The 17,830-nt window shown below is 35.8% G+C and overlaps 1 protein-coding gene across 1 annotated transcript in view; it reads right to left on the minus strand.

Moving 5' to 3' along the window:
* DHTKD1 (dehydrogenase E1 and transketolase domain containing 1) overlaps positions 1 to 17,532 on the minus strand; it is a 67,584-nt gene extending 50,052 nt beyond the window's left edge. The window contains exon 1 of the mRNA XM_074268644.1: positions 17,233 to 17,532. Within this exon, the coding sequence (XP_074124745.1) occupies positions 17,233 to 17,392 (160 nt within the window). The 5' untranslated portion in view covers positions 17,393 to 17,532. The remainder of the gene's footprint in view (positions 1 to 17,232) is intronic.
* Positions 17,533 to 17,830: the final 298 nt, after the last annotated feature.

Genomic DNA, 17,830 nt, shown 5'->3' on the forward strand with positions numbered 1-17,830 from the left:
TTGAACCCAGAAAGAGGACTATGGGGACTAAGTGTGGGTCACAACACAGTATTTTCATTTGTTGCTTGCTTGTATTTTGGTTTTTTTTCTCATTTTCCCCTTATTGATCTGATTTTTCTTGTGCAATGTGATAATTGTAGAAATATGTATAGAAGAATTGCACATGTTTAACAAATTGGATTATTCATCATCTAGGGGAGAAGATGAGGATAAAGGAGAGAATAATTTGAAACACAAAATTTTGCAAGGGTGAATGTTGAAAATTATCTATGCATATGTTTTTAAAATTAAAAAAAACTTTAATAAAAAAAAAAGAACTGGCCTGGTGCCTCAAGGTTATACACTGGTCTTTGTCTAAAGTTTGTCACATCTTTAGGCTTAGGTTCATCTTTAGGGCAAATATGTGCAGAGCCTGCACTGAGACATGGAGGAGCTACTAAACTGTGTACTTACTAAATACAACTCTAGGAAATTGGTGCAATTATTATCTCCATTTTAAGGTGAGGAAAGTGAAGCAGAAAGGGGTAAAGTGACATGCCCAGGGTCACACAGCTAGTAAATATCTAAGACTGAAAATTAACTTAGGTCTTTCTGACTTCAGGATGAAGCACCCTATTCAGCATACCACCTTACAGCCTATATAGGCCTTCTAGAAACAATTTTTAGAACTCATTTTTCATTTGTTGTTTAGCAATTTTCAGGAGAGTCCAACTCTTTGTGACCCCTCTTGGGATTTTCTTGACAAAGACAGTGGGCTGGTTTGCCATTTCCTTCTCTAGCACCTTTTACAGATGAGATATTTGGAGAAAAATAGTAAAGTGACTTTCCTAGGGTCACATTTAAATTCAGGAAGGCAAATCTTTCCAACTCCAGACACCACATTCTAACCACTGCATTACCTAGAACTTATTTAGATTATACTTCTGCTTATACAAAGAAAAGCCCAAAGTGACAGAGTCCCTGCATGTCTCTGGAAGTCTCTTTAATCAAGCCATATGAGTTCCAATTTATAGTTTTCCCTAACAGAAGGCAACATTACATAAGAGTTAAAAAAGAAGTTACAGAGTCCAGGTGGGAAACAATTATAATTTTGCTTCATTAAACAGAACTATAGTTAAATAATTTTCAGCATATCCTTGCAAAATCACTTTCCTAAAAATCACTCAATCCCACTTTGATTTTTCCCTTTAATGAGTCTCTTTTCCAGATAGTCAAAGGTGAACTAATAGATATTTCCATAATTGAAGCAATATTTCTTTCTTCTCTTAAACCTAATCCAGGCAACTTTTTAAGAAAGAGGGTACTACTCTTAAGTGGGTCACTGAAGGGCTCCTTACCTTTGTTCAGTAACAACATTAATACTATTCTTAAGAAACAGAATTTCTCCTGGAATGCTCTTGGAGGGTACCTCATAGAAAATGACTATATCTTTTTTTTGGCAAGGGAGAAAGGGAATTTAGTGAAATGCACTAGTTCCGAATTAACTGATAAGTTTTCTTGCTCAGTTTTTGTCAATAGCACCATTGCCCTAATATTATTTTGTAATATGTAGTCATACAAAGCACTAGAAGCTAGAAAATCAGAAAAGGTCTCTTGTCTCTGAACTTGAATACATTTTAAAAGGAAGTTAGAATTCTAAGAGGCAGAGGTGAAGACGTATGGGAAACAGTCTCTGCAAAAGCCAAGGCAAAGATGGGGAGTTGAATGTTGTGCATGAACAAGTTGCTCAGTTTGGTCTAGATGTCCAGAGGAAAAAGGAGTAATAGGCAATAAGCCCAGGAAGAGGAGCCAAAATATGAAGGGCTTTTAAATAGTAAACAGAGAAGTGTATATTTTCATCCTCAAGACAACAGGGAGCAAAATAGTAGCCTCTGAAAGCTCTTGAACATAGTAGTGGCATAGTCAAACATGCTTCAGAAGATTAATTGAACCACCAAATGAAAGGATTGGAAAGAGAAGACTGGATTAGACCAATTAAATGGCTATTTCAATAATCTGGAAAGGTAACAAGAATCTAAAAAAAATTGATAGCCTGATTCTTAGAGACATTTGTTTTCAAGAAAAAAAAAATCAGTAATTGTGATCCATATTGTTACATTTTAGGGAAATAATTGTCAAATTTTTATCTTATGTTACCAAAATATTCCTATCATGCAAAATATCCCTCCTTTTCTACATTGTGCATATTGCATATATCCCACATACATACATATTCAGTGTTTCTTTTAAAAGCAGTTACCACAAAATAGCAATTTTTATCTATTTCTCTTTTACACCTCTAATTTTCAGCCTAAATTTTATCCCAAATCTTGTTTAAAAAATACTGTAAAGAATTAAATCCATGCTTTCTCCACCCCATTCTGAATTTGAAATTTTTAACATATCAAAGTTTGTTTGAAAATTAGGTTCACTTAGAGCCAAAGGACATGACATTACTAATAGTTAGGTACAAGGTACACAAACTTTCCAGATCAAAGTTTAATCAGTGAAAACATCATTACATAAGAGGGTGTCATAATTGTAGTCAACTATGTTTTTAAGTCAAGGCAAATTTTGGGAGTAATTCAAAGTCTTGATGGAAGTCAGAATAATTTCATCTTAGTCAACAATACAGTGATGTTTAATGAAGGGCATTAGAATAAGATCACAAATATAATTTTACCCCTTTCCACTTCTATTCTATTATACACACACACACACATCCTTTTTATTTTACATATGCCTGGTGTTCAAAAGAATTTCAGTGCAATTTCAAATAAAACTTAAAACTGCTGGAATACTGTAAATTTGAAGGGCAGCCTTTATCTGTGATTAGAAAGTTAATGCATTGTCAATAGGATATCTAGACAGAATCACTAATATTGCTTATACTTCACATTTTGCTAATCTAATCCCTTTCATGACTAAAGAATAGGGGTATTTTTTAAAGACAGCTGGCAGGGTGTATAGATGAGGTTTTGACCATGAAAGGAAGAAAATACAGTGAAATCATGCCTTTATCTTTTTAGCCCTGTGTCCTAACAACATATGACTTATAGTTATATTTATTAACAAAATAAAGACACAAATGATCTGCCACGAAGGAGTAGCACAATAACAGACTATAAATAAAATGTAATGTTGATTTCCTGTTATGTTTTATTATGAAGCTTATAGAGAAAACAGAGATTCCCCACCTTGAATGCCATAGCAAAGATCTAGAAAGATCTCTTTGATATGAACAAACAAATTTGAGAATAAGAAATGCCAGTAATCAACAATGCTAGTCAATTTGGTCAAAGTTTACTCAAAAAGAGTTTGGCCAAATAATCTGCACAGGACAAAACAAATAATAGTATCCAAATGCCTATTGTCAAGATTGTGGAATCCAGTTAAATAGTTTATATTTTAAAAAGTGATCCAAATCTTAGTAATAGAAGACAAAAAGATGGGGGAAAACAACTAAAACATATCAGATCTTTTATAGAAGAAATCTTTCCTGAGAATGATAATTTTAAAAGCATTGTAGGACCAATCTTAAAAATATTTGAAAGAGGGGGATTCTGTTCAAATAATTTAAAAATTGTAGGATATATAATAAATAAATAGAAAGTTAAGTCCCTCTACATAGTAACTATACAAATACATAAACATAGTTCCTGTTCTCAAATAGCTTACTTTTTTTTTCCCCCCTGAGGTAATTGTGGTTAAGTGACTCGTCCAGGATCACATAGCTAGGACATGGTAAATGTCTGAAATCAAATTTGAACTCAGGTCTTTCTGCCTTCAGGGCTAGTGCTCTATCCACTGTGCCACCTAGCTGCCTCTCAAATAGCTTGCATTCTAGTAGAGGAAAACAATATATAAAGGAATGGTGGGTAAAAAAGGATGTTTTTGTCCAGAAAGTCACAGAGATGTTAGGTAAAGCCTATTATGGTTCCTAGAACAAGAAAATGGAAGAGGAAGAGGCTTATAGTAGACTGGCAGTGGTCAAGGTGAAGCACAGTTACAACATGGAGTCAGCTAGATATAGTGAATGCTTACCAATCATACCAATAAGTACAGCATAATTTCTAGGATTCCAATAGCATCAGCTATAATCTCAGAGTGCTGGCATGCCAGGAAAATGGCCAGAATGAAACAAGATTGAGAATCCAGCTTATAAACAGGTCAGTTTAGGATAATAATAACAATAATAATGATTACAATAATAATAGCTAGTATTTATATAGAACTTTAAAGTTTGCAAAGGTCATCTTGAAGAACAAAAAGTCAAGAATTTCAAGGGAACTAATAAAAAAAAAAGCAAATGAAGGTAGCCTAGCTGTACCAGATCTAAAATTATATTACAAAGCAGCAGTTACCAAAATCATTTGGTATTGGCTAAGAAATAGATTAGTTGATCAGTAGAATAAATTAGGTTCAAAGGACAAAATAGTTAATAACTTTAATAATCTAGTGTTTGCCAAACCCCAAGACCCTAACTTTTAGAATAAGAATTCACTGTTTGACAAAAACTGCTGGGAAAATTGGAAATTAGTATGGCAGAAACTAGGCATTGACCCACACTTAACACCATATGCCAAGATAAGATCAAAATGGGTCCATGATTTAGGCATAAAGAATAAGATCATAAACAAATTAGAGGAACATAGGATAGTTTACCTCTCAGTCTTGTGGAGGAGGAAGGAGTTTGTGACCAAAGAAGAACTAGAGATCATTATTGATCACAAAATAGAAAATTTTGATTACATCAAATTAAAAAGCCTTTGTACAAACAAAACTAATGCAAACAAAATTAGAAGGGAAGCAACAAACTGGGAAAACATTTTTACAGTTAAAGGTTCTGATAAAGGCCTCATTTCCAAAATATATAGAGAATTGACTCTAATTTATAAGAAATTAAGCCATTCTCCAATTGATAAATGGTCAAAGGATATGAACAGGCAATACTCAGATGAAGAAATTGAAACTTTCTAGTCATATGAAAAGGTGTTCCAAATCATTGTTGATCAGAGAAATGCAAATTAAGACAACTCTGAGATACCACTATACACCTGTCAGATTGTCTAAGATAACAAGAAAAGATAATGATGAATGTTGGAGGGGATGCGGGAAAACTGGAATACTGATGAATTGTTGGTGGAGTTGTGAATATATCCAGCCATTCTGGAGAGTGATTTGGAACTATGCTCAAAAAAGTTATCAAACTGTGCATATCCTTTGATCGAGCAATGTTAATACTGGGCTTATATTCCGAAGAAAACTTAAAGAAGGGAAAGGGGCCTGTATGTGCAAGAATGTTTGTGGCAGCCCTCTTTGTAGTGGCTAGGAATCTGGAAACTGAGTGGATGCCCATCAACTGGAGAATGGCTGAATAAATTGTGGTATACGAATGTTATGGAATATTATTGTTCTGTAAGAAATGACCAGCAGGATGATTTCAGAAAGGCCTGGAAAGACGTACATGAAGTGATGCTGAGTGAAATGAGCAGGACTAGTAAATCATTATATACTTCAACAACAATACTACATGATGATCAATTCTGATGGACGTGGTCCTCTTCAACAATGAGATGAACCAGATCAGTTCCAATAGAGCAGTAATGTATTGAACCATCTACACCCAGCAAAAGAACTCTGGAAAATGAGTATGAATCACTTCATAGAACTCCCAATCCCTCTATTTTTGTCCGCCTGCATTTTTGATTTCCTTCACAGGTTAATTGTACATTATTTCAAAGTCCAGTGCTTCTTGTGCATCAAAATAACTGAATGGACATGTTTACATATATTGTATTTAACATATACTTTAACATATTTAACATTTATTGGTCTACCTACCATCTGGGGGAGGGGGGAGGGGAAGGAGGGGGAAAAGTGGAACAAAAGGTTTTGCAATTATCAATGCTGAAAAATGCATATATCTTGTAAATAAAAAGCTATAAAAATAAAAATAAAATAAAAAGTAAAAATATTGCAAAGGAAAAAAAAAGTTTACAAAGGGCTTATCCTCACAATTCTGGGAGATAGGTACTATTACTGTCCCATTTTACTGATGAAGAAACTTAGGTAAATAGAAGTTAAGAGACTTGATCAAAGTCACAGACCTATTAAGTATCTAAAGCCATATCTGAACTCAAGTCTTTCTGATTCCAGGTCTGTGCTTTAACCACTGAGCCACCTTATTTTTTTATATTTTTTATTATAACTTTTTTATTGATAGAACATATGCCTAGGTAATTTTTTACAACATTATGCCTTGCACTCACTTCTGTTCTGACTTTTCCCTTCCTTCCCTCTACCCCCCTCAGCTAGATGGCAAGAGTCTTATACATGTTAGATATATTATAATATATCCTAGATACAATATATGTGTGCAGAACTGAACAGTTCTCTTGTTGCACAGGGAGAATTGGATTCAGAAGGTAAAAATAATGTAGAAAAAAAAAACAAAAGTGCAAACAATTTACACTCATTTCCCAGTGTTCCTTTTCTAGGTGTAGCTGATTCTGTCCATCATTGATCAATTGGAACTGAATTAGATCTTCTCTTTGTCGAAGATATCCACTTCCATCAGAATACATCCTCATACAGTATTGTTGTTGAAGTGTATAATGATCTCATGGTTCTGCTCTTTCACTTAGCATCAGTTCATGTAACTCTCTCCAAGCCTCTCTGTATTCATCCTGCTGGTCATTTCTTACAGAACAATAATATTCCATAACATTCATACATCATAATTTACCCAACCATTCTCCAATTGATAGGCATCCATTCATTTTCCAGTTTCTAGCCACTACAAAAAGGGCTGCCACAAACATTCTTGCACATACAGGCCCCTTTCCCTTCTTTAAGTTTTCTTCGGAATATAAGCCCAGTATTAACACTGCTGCATCAAAGGGTATGCACAGTTTGATAACTTTTGGGGCATAATTCCAGATTGCTCTCCAGAATGGTTGGATTCGTTCACAACTCCACCAGCAATGCATCAATGTCCCAGTTTTCCCTTCCAACATTCATCATTATTTTTTCCTGTCATCTTAGCCAATCTGACAGGTGTGTAGTTTCTTAATTTGCATTTCTCTGATCAATAGTGATTTGGAACACTCTTTAATATGAGTGGAAATAGTTTCAATTTCATCATCTGAAAATTGTCTGTTCATATCCTTTGATCATTTATCAATTGGAGAATGGCTTAATTTCTTATAAATTAGAGTCAATTCTCTATATATTTTGGAAATGAGGCCTTTATCAGAACCTTTAACTGTAAAAAATGTTTTCCCAGTTTGTTGCTTCCCTTCTAATTTTATTTGCATTAGTTTTGTTTGTACAAAGGCTTTTTAATTTGATGTAATCAAAATTTTCTATTTTGTGATCAATAATGATCTCTAGTTCTTCTTTGGTCACAAACTCCTTCCTCCTCCACAAGTCTGAGAAGTAAACTATCCTATGTTCCTCTAATTTGTTTATGATCTTATTCTTTATGCCTAAATCATGGACCCATTTTGATTTTATCTTGGTATATGGTGTTAAGTGTGGGTCCATGCCTAGTTTCTGCCATACTAATTTCCAATTTTCCCAGCAGTTTTTGTCAAACAGTGAATTCTTATCCCAAAAGTTAGGATCTCTGGGTTTGTCAAATACAAGATTGCTATAGTTATTGACTATTCTGTCTTGTGAACCTAGCCTCTTCCATTGATCAACTAATCTATTTCTTAGCCAATACCAAATGGTTTTGGTAACTGCTGCTTTATAATATAGTTTTAGATCAGGTACAACTAGGCCACCTTAATTTGATTTTTTTTGCATTAATTCCCTTGAAATTCTTGACCTTTTGTTCTTCCATATGAATTTTGTGGTTATTTTTTCTAGGTCATTAAAATAGTTTCTTGGGAGTCTGATTGGTATGGCACCAAATAAATAGATTAGTTTAGGGAGTATTGTCATCTTTATTATTTTCGCTTGCCCTATCCAAAGGCACTTAATATCTTTCCAATTATTTAAATCTGACTTTATTTGTATGGAAAGTGTTTTGTAATTTTGCTCATATAATTCCTGACTTTCCTTTGGTAGCTAGATTCCTAAATATTTTATGCTATTGACAGTTATTTTGAATTTCTCTTTGTATCTCTTGCTGTTAGATTTTGTTGGTGATGTATAAAAATGCTGATGATTTATGTGGATTTATTTTGTATCCTGCAACTTTGCTAAAGTTGTAAATTATTTCTAATAGCTTTTTAATAGAATCTCTGGGATTCTCTAAGTATACCATCATATCATCTGCAAAGAGTGATAGTTTGGTTTCCTCATTACCTACTCTAATTCCTTTCATCTCTTTCTCAACTCTTATTGCCGAGACTGAGCCACCTTATTGAGCTGTCTCATATACTTATTCCTCAGTAAATTTACACCCCAATAAAGGGTGTAAATTCCCTCCACCAAGACATGTCATCTGCCATGTATAGTCTTAAAAGATTTGCCTAGAGGATTATATTACAAGTCTGGGTAAACACATTATTAGTCACAAAAGATAGTAACTATAAACATACAGACCTATTACCTTTTTAAAAAGGTAATTTTTTGAGAAAGATCTCCACAAAGATCATGGGTATTATTGTCTTTTTTTTTTTGGATCATGGGTAATCTTAAGGAAAAGCCAGATTCTTCCCTCAGATTTTGTATAACAGGTCACATCTTTACAATCACACAAATGAGATATCTTCCCTCCCCCATGCTTACTGATTACAAATAAGAATTTGACCCAGAATAGTAAATGGGTTTTAAAGGCTCTCTACATCAAGGTATTCACACATAAGTTAAGATCACACATGATTCCTAAATAAATGCAATTCCAAAAAACTTGTCAAAAATTCTCTGATTAACAATATCAAATAAGGCATAAAATAAAAGTATTTACCCCTTATGTCATTTTTCATGGAGTCCAAATGAAAGAGAGCTTCCAAATGGATGGTGAAGTCCTTTAGGGGCTTTTGTTTATGAATGATATTGCATTGATTACATTCAGCACCAGAATAAGACTACTCATTTGTTTGGCTTAACAAAGGAAAGTCAAGAAATGAATCACTTAATCCACAGCCCTTATTATAAACACTATATTAGATACTGAAGATTCAAAAAGTTTATTTTAGAAGATGTGAAGAATGGCATTGTATAGGCAACATACTGAGGTAGTCTATTCATATGTATCTTAAATAAACCACTACAGATGGATAATAAACTGGCTCCAACACTAAATAGGAAGATAGTAAACTATATTCTTTTTCTAGACTAAATTTTGTTTTAATTCAATGAAAATCCATTTCTCTTTCTTTCGCCCCACTCCTACCTCTTTTTTCAGAAAGGAAGAAAAACAAAATACCTTTTACAAACATATGTTTAACATATAGTCAAGCAAAACAAATCCCTGTATTGGTCATATTCAAAAAATGTCTCAAACTATACTTTGGGTTTCTTATCTTTGTGTCAGAAGATGGGCATTTTTAGCAAGAGCAAAAATGTTTTCCCAGTTTGTTGCTTCCCTTCTAATTTTATTTGCATTAGTTTTGTTTGTACAAAGGCTTTTTAATTTGATGTAATCAAAATTTTCTATTTTGTGATCTAGAATTGTGATTGGTCATTGAGTTGATCAAAGTTTCCAAGTCTTTAGCTGTTTGGTTTTTACAATATTTCTGTTATTGTATGAATTGTTCTCCTGCTTCTGCTCATTCCCCTCTGCATGAGTTCACATAAGACTTCCCAGGTTTCTCACCTTTTTCCTTTTTATAGCATTAACTACATTCATATAACTTATTATTTCCCAATTAATAGACATTCCACGGTTTCCAAAGTAGGCTGTGTTCTGTATAGCCTTTCCAATGATTCTAAGTTGCTCCGTGATATAAATACCTCTCTTTTTAATCATAACAATAAGCATTTATAATAGTAATGAATGTAGAAGGGTCAATATCCCAATCTCTTGATAATAATGATGATGACGTGAGCTAGAGAATATGTGATACATCCAGAGAAATATTGTTGCTTTATTTCTCCCAGCTCCCACCCTCCAAAATGGTTTGATCTCAGTTCTCCTAAAAGATTCAAGAAGGCAAACAGAATTAATTTTAATGGAAATTTTTAATAGAAAAGTCCTATAGGTTACATCCTTAGTCTCTTGTCCATTTCTATAGTTTTGCTGTTCTCATTCAGCAATGGAAAACAAATTCCCATTTAGCTTTACCCTCTGTCTCTTATCATTAATTAAACTTGTTTTTTTATCTTATTGGTCAAGATCATGACATGTGAAATATTCCCACATTTGTGAATATTTTGTCTTTTTTCTTCTTCCTTCCAATAGTGATCCTTGCACTGTGCTTGTTGGAAATGTTTTTCCCCCATTGGCATATCAGCTGCAGTTGCAGCTATAATGGCTTGCCTTCTTTTCCCTTACCTCTCACAAAACAAGGAAAGAGAGAGAAAAGAAGAGAAAGCAGCACTAGCTGCTACATTTTCCACATGCTAGCTACCTTTACATTAGTGAATATGAAAAGAAAGAAAAATCAAATTTAGTAGAATTCTAGACTGATTTGAAAAGGGACACAAAGCAAACATTTTTTGTTGGCATTTAATTTGGTTCTAATAATCATAATGATGAAAGCATTTATAATGGTAAAGGTTTGTGCAAGATTTTTTCATTCTGTGGCTTTTGATTCTGTTTTTTTGATAGTTCTTGAGCTTAAAATCAATTAAAGAAAAAAATTAACAATTATGGATTTATCCTAAGTTTCTTTCTCCTTGGTGCCTCTTTTTTCCTGCTGTGATCTTTTTTTCTTTCTATGTCATTCCTCTGCACAAGAAACATTTGCTATAAGAGTTTTCTATTTTCTTTTTTTCAGTTGTGGGTAGATAGAAGATAGGAGGGAGAAAAATAAATGCTTATTAATTGAAAAAAATAATTTTTAAAAAGGTAATTTTTAATTCAGTAATTTTTTTGACTCTAAAAAAACCCAGAAAAATGACATTTAAAGCTCTTCATAATCTGGTTCCAACCTATCTTTATAGATTAATTTCCTATGACTATCTTATCAGAAACTCTACATTCCAGCAAAACTGACTTATTTATTTCATTTTTCCTAGCCACAACGTTCTCCTGTTTCTTTCTTGAAGTCATTCCCAAGCCTAGAAAGTCCTCCCTCCATATCTCTGCCTCTCAAAATTCCAACTGCCTGCAAGGCTGAACTCAAGCACTACTTCTCATATGAGATCTTTTCTTATCCCTTTTCCATACCACCTCTGTTGTTAGTATTGCCTGTATCTGTTAGGCCTCCCTGTATTTTTTTTTTAATTTATATGTCTTCTATAATAACTTCTCTGTGTAAATGTTATTTCCCCTATAGAATAAAGGATCTATTTCATCTTTTCTCTTTGTACACTAGACAGTTAATAGTTACGTAGGGAATGGTTGGTCTTATCTCTTTTTACAAGTTCAAATATCATCTCCTCACAGATGACTCCCAAATCTATTATCTACAGTTCCATCTATACCTATATATTCAGCTCAGATTGTCCCTTGAGCTCCTCCTGCAACTTGGAAGCAGCCACATAATTCAACAAAGACAGTAGAGAGCCTCAGATAGTTGTGTGATCCTGGGGAAAGTCACATAACCTCTGCCTTCTTCCTTTTCCTCAACTGTAAAATGGGGATAATAAAGTCACTTATCTTAAAGGATTGCTGGGAGGATTCAATTGACATTTTTAAAGTGTTTACCACTGAGAAGGCACTATTACAGAAGTGCTTATTCTTATCCATTATGTTACCTGATACATGTAATCTTAGCACACTGTCAGCATCTAAAATTCAATAAATGCAAACTGAAATTTGTGATCTTTCCCCTTCAACTCACCTTTGAATTGAAACTTCTGTCAATGGTACCTTCAATTTTTCAGTCATCCAGAATTCACAGCCTTGGAGTCCTCTCTCATTCTCTAGTCTCCCTTTTCCCTTATCTCTTGCCACCCAAACGAATCAGTTCCCGAGTACTATCTCTTGTATTTCCAAAGTATCTCCAAAGTCTATCCATTCACATAGCTACCATTTTATTTCAGGCACTTGTAACAGTCTCATCTGTACTATTATAATATCCCCCTCCCAATTGGTCTCCCTGATCCTAATATCATCCTGCACCAATCCTTTCTCCAACCTATAGCCAAAATATTTTCCTAAGTCACAAATTTTGTCTCTGCTCAAAAATATTAATAGTTTTTCTACTGCTTAGAAGAAAATACACAAAATTCTTAGTTTGATCTTCAAGCTCCTTCATGAACTGGCTTGAACCTGATTTGATATACTTCTTCATACACTATATTCCAGATGTCTCCAAACTATCTATATTCTGGAAGGATCCCCCTGCCAAGACCATCCCTCTGTTTTTACTATGAGGAAACACCCTGTTTTCTAGAGCTAAGGACTAGCAGCAAACAAGCTGTATCTTGAACTTGGCATAATGACAATCTTTGCACTCATTCTATGAATAAACTCTAGGCTAAACAAGCCGCAAAATCGCAGGCTCGTTTCACACAAACCCCAAAAGGTCCCTGAGCTCAGACAAGCACCTACAAGACACATGTTCTGGTCATGAAGTCCTGCTATGAATCAAACTTTTTTCATTGTTGTTGTTACCACTCATTGTCAGGGCTACAGCTCACTGGATTGTAATTGGTATTTGTATTAAGATTTGGCCTTACTAAAGTAGATCTCCATCTAAAGAAAGCTCTGGTACATGTGTCTAGTTTCTCCTAACAAAATAAAATTTTTGCTTATGACTGCTGTCAGTCCTGTTTTTTATTTTATTTTATTTCTTAGAATTAATCCTAATATGAGCTCAGATAATTTTTGGAGTTAAATTGTAATTGTGATAACCTGTGTGAATTCTTGGGTATTTTTAGAGTTAAGACCAGTTTGTTTTTACACATGATTCTTGGCTATCAAATACAGCACTATATCTTTATATCTGCTTCTCTGTCTTATATCTCTTTAAAGTCAGTTGAAGTACATCTTGTGAAATTTCAGTTTCCCTCCCACTCAAAGTGTTCTCTCCCTTTTAAATATTTCTAAGGCAATCTTTTTAGATGCTTCATTGATTTCCAACCATACCCTACTCTTGTAAAATACTTATCCATGATGACATATTCAAATATAAACTCCCTGAGGGCAGAAATTGTATCCCTCCTCTCCCCTTCCCTCCCATATATCTTCAGGCCTAATAAAATGCCTTACACACAGCAGGTTCTTAATAAGAGTTTGATGAAAGAATGAAGAAGAATATGGAAGAATTGGGTTGGGGTATCAGGATGGGAGGAAACCCACCCAGAAAACTAAAGTCTCACCTAATGAATCTGAGAAAGAGTATAATAGACTAAGCAACTGGCTAAAGGTAAGAAGGGATAGGAAAAGGGAAGAAGTAAAGGAATTCCTATGGCCATGAAGGCCATACTCCATCCGATGGCTGTGCCTGAGAGTAGGCATTACATTAATATTAGCTATAATAATAATTATTATTATTATTATTATTTGGGGGGGTTAGGAAGTAGGTAACATTATTTTTCAGAGTGCTGGCTTGGTCTCAAGAAGACAACCTTAAATCTTACCTCAAACACTTATTAGCTATGTGACCTTAGTTAAGTCACTAAGCCTCATTTTCATCATCTATGAAAAGAAAGATTTAAATTCATATGATTTCCCTGTTCAAGCTATATTTTCCCTATCTCCATGCTATTTATGTCTGAAAAGTTCATTTATAGTAACATAATCCCTCTGTCTTTAAAAACTCTTTGTTTTTGAAGATTTAAGTCACAAAATAGTAATTATCCAAATAGGGATAAGAATTAATAGAAAAAGTTGCAGTTCCAAGTAGGAATATTTTTTAAAGAAAACTGCAATAAGAGATGTTTTTTGAGGAAAAGCAGCACTTTAAGCTTTTATCTTTTTTTTAACAAAGTATGAAAATACTTCATTAAAAATAAGAAGAGATAGAGAAAGTAAAGAAAGTTACTCATCTTAAAAACAAGTAACATCAGCCAAAGTCTATGATACATAGTACTGATTCCTTCCCTCACAATCTTTCAAAGTTATCACACACTATCATACAAGGTTGCAATTATGATTTCCAATGGCACATTTTAAAATCTGCAAGTATACAATATATCAAACTCAATGAAAGAAAGTAGGTAGGGAAGGAGGTAGGGAAGTTGCTCCCCTTCTTTTGTTCCCCTATATATAAGAACAAATGTTTTTAAAATGGGTTCAGTGCTCAGGAAAGGAGGCAGGATTTATTGTAAGAGGACAGGGATACAGGTGCTGCCTCAGTTAATTTACTACTTCACTGACTTAATGAAATACTTTTTGGACTACTCTATACTGCTTGAAAACAGAAATATCATCGTATAGTTCTTCTTTCCTACTATTTTATTTCCTACTATTTAACATTACTCAGGTCAACAAGCATTTAAGTGCCTTCTATATATCAGGTCTTCTACTCTGTCCAGGGTATCATTACTTTCCTAAGTAAAGTACTTCAACTGACTTTAAATCTAGGAATCATAGTGGACTTTACCCTCTTACTCACCTCCTTGCCCCCATTTTTAGGCACTTGCCAAGTCTTGTCCATTATGCCTCCTTAAGAACTCTTGATCCTCTTCTCTTTAATTACACATCCATTCTAGTCCAGCCCACACTTCTCACAGACACTATTGCAATGGCCTAATTGTTTCTGATGCATTCAGTCTTTCCTTCCCCAATCTTCCATACAGCAACCAAACTGGTATTCCGAAGGTACAGATCTGATCATATCATTCCTTTGCACAAGAAGTTTCAGTGTCTCCCCTTTATCTCCTCACTTTGGCATTTTATGATCTTCACAATTTGGATCCTACCTATCTTTCCAAGCTAATAAGCATATTATTCCCCTTTATGAAGTCCAAGTTCCAGCCAAACTGGAATTCTTGATGCCCCAAGGTATTCTCTATGACTATAAATTATAGACAAGTTACATATTTACATCAGTGGAGGGAATTTTTTTTACTTTAATATTTTATTTTTTCTCAGTTACTTGTAAAACATTTTTAAACATTTGTTTTTAAAACTTGAGTTCCAGATTCTCTCCCCTTTTTTCCTCTCCCCCATTGAGAAGGCACATGTGATATTATGGAAAATATTTTCTCAAGTCTTGTTGTGAAAGAAAATATAGATTTTCCCCTACCCTAAAAAAAAACTCAAGGAAAAATGTTTTTTTTAAAAGTATACTTCAATCTGTTTACAGAAACAATCATTTCATTCTCTGGATATGGATAGCATTTTTTATCATATATCATTTAGAGTTGTCTTGGATCATTTTATTACTGATAATAATAAAGTCATTCACAGCTGATCATCTAACAATATTGTTGTTACTTTGTACATAGCACATCTTACTTTGCTCAAATTCATGGAGGACTTTCCAGGTTTTTCTGAGAGCATTCTGCTCATTGTTTTCCATAGAACAAGAATATTCTATCCATAATTACATACCACAATTTGTTCAGCCATTCTTCAGCTAATAGGCATCCCCTCAATTTCTAATTCATTACCTTGAGAAAAAAGTTGCTATAAATATTTTTGTAGTTATAGGTCTATTTCCTTTTTTTAAAAAAATCTTTTTTGGAATATATGCCTAGTAGTGATATTGGTAGGTCAAAGAGTATGAATGGTTTTTACAGTCGTTTAGGGCATAGTTCCAAATTGTGCTATGGAATGACTGAATGAGTTCACAATTAGTGGAAGGAATTTTAAAATATCCAGATTGGAACAGATGTTCTCTAGCACCCCCTTTTGTTCCAAATGTAGGATTTTTGTAACATGGTATACATGGTATATAGACATACACATAAATAAATATATGTCAAGCTATTGAAGCTAAAAAAAAATTGTATTAAGACTTTTGAGACACCCTAAGATACTTGGATCCAAAAGAGGGGGCAGAGTTTCTAGAGCATTTCATTATCTAGTACAAGTTTCTTTACAATACAAATTCACTGAAACTATTTGAAATGTGGGTATGAAATGCAGGGGGGAAAATTTACATTAATCCTAAGCATGAGATTAATAATAATAGCTAATGTTTCTATAGAGCTTAAAGGTTTGCAGAGTTCTTTACCAATATGATTTCATTTGAACTTCAGAAAAACTCTTTGAATGGGTGCTGTTTTCCCTATTTTATAGATGAAGAAACTGAGGCAGATAAAGGTTAAGTCACCTGCCCAGGGTCACACTGCTAAGAGGGTCTGAAGCAGGGTTTGAACTTAGTTTTTCCTGATTCCAAGTCCAATGCTCTATCTAGTAAGACACAAAATAACACGGGAGGATAGAAGTGTAAGGGAAGAAAGGATTAGAAGCTATTTATTCCAAAACCCTCTATTATATGAAGACACCGACTTAAGTGATCTGCTCAAAGGTCCACCAGTGATGGAGCCAAAATTTGAATACACGTTGTCCTTTGATCCCAAGTTGTTGCTGAGTCGATTTTCAGTTGTGTCCGATTCTTCGTGACCTCGTTTTCTTGCCAAAGATACTGGAGTGGTTTGCCATTCCCTTCTCCAGCTCATTTTACAGATGGGAAAACTGAGGCAAACAGTGACTAAGTGACTTAGGCAGGGTCACACAGCCAGTGTCTGAGGCTTTCTTGACTCCAGCCCCTGCAACATCAAGTCATTGCAGAAGCCTTCTAAATCAGCCTGCTCCCGGAGGCCTCATTCATCCCGAGGGCACCCAATCCGGATCTCGGGGGCCTCTGGGCACTGATTCCCCCCACTCCTAGACCACGTTCCCAAAGTCTTGGAACCCAAAACCTTAGGAAACGAAGGTCTTTGTTTTCTTCTGTTTTTGAGGATTCCCCAAAGCCCGCATCTCTCCTTCCCTTGGTTTCGCCTCCCTCCAGTGCTGAGTACTTTCCCAGCTGCAGGCTCCTCAGACGCTCCCCCATAGCCGGACAACTAGGCCCTGTTGCTCCGGGCGCGCCCGTTTTGCACGCCAACCTTTGGCACGAGAAGGGGACTGGAGCCTGATCCAAAGACACATCCCTGAGCCTCGCCTCGCTCCAAGACCGCCCTGTAAGAGCCGAGAAGAACGGGAAGGCCGGCGAGCAGCCCGAGGGGGTGTGGGCAGGCGGAGCCACAGCCGGAACGACCCCGCTCCCCCCTCCCGGTCTCAGTCCCACAAACCTGCTGGACGCGCTGGGCCTCCCCGGGGCTCCCCGTTCTCCCGCTGCTTCGGCCGGTAGCCGTAGACGCCTCGCTCGGTCTGGTAGCCGCGGCGGAGAAGGTGTCGAGGGATCCACCCGAGGTTCCGCCTCGCGACGACTGCGGCGACAGAGTAGGCCATGGTCCTGAAGCCAGCCGCCAGACCTGGAGGGAGACCAATTAGCCTAGCGGCGACTCGGAACCCCTAGGTGTGCTAAAGCGCAATCCATGTGAGGGTCCCTGGGCCAAGAAGCTCCGCCCCCGACACCGCCCCCGATCCTGATTGGCTCATACGAGACCGCCCCCCCCCCCGAGAAGGCCCGCCCCTGCCCCGCCTCCCCCAGGAACCAACTCTGTGTAGAAGCTGGAGGGGAGGGAAAAAGTGGGCGGAACTTTCTCCGCCAAGAATGTTTGGTTTTCTTTTAGAATAAAGCAAAACAAAACCTGTCAGCCCTCTCCTCTTTGGCCAGTGGAATGTGAACTTTTCATTTCTTTCGCCCTCCTTTCTCACCAGCTGTACCACTTCTTCAGCCCCAAACAAAAAGCCACAAGACTTCCTTCCTCCCATTACCCACATTCG

Source organism: Sminthopsis crassicaudata, chromosome 5 (genome assembly GCF_048593235.1).
Source record: "Sminthopsis crassicaudata isolate SCR6 chromosome 5, ASM4859323v1, whole genome shotgun sequence".
NCBI lineage: Eukaryota > Metazoa > Chordata > Mammalia > Dasyuromorphia > Dasyuridae > Sminthopsis > Sminthopsis crassicaudata.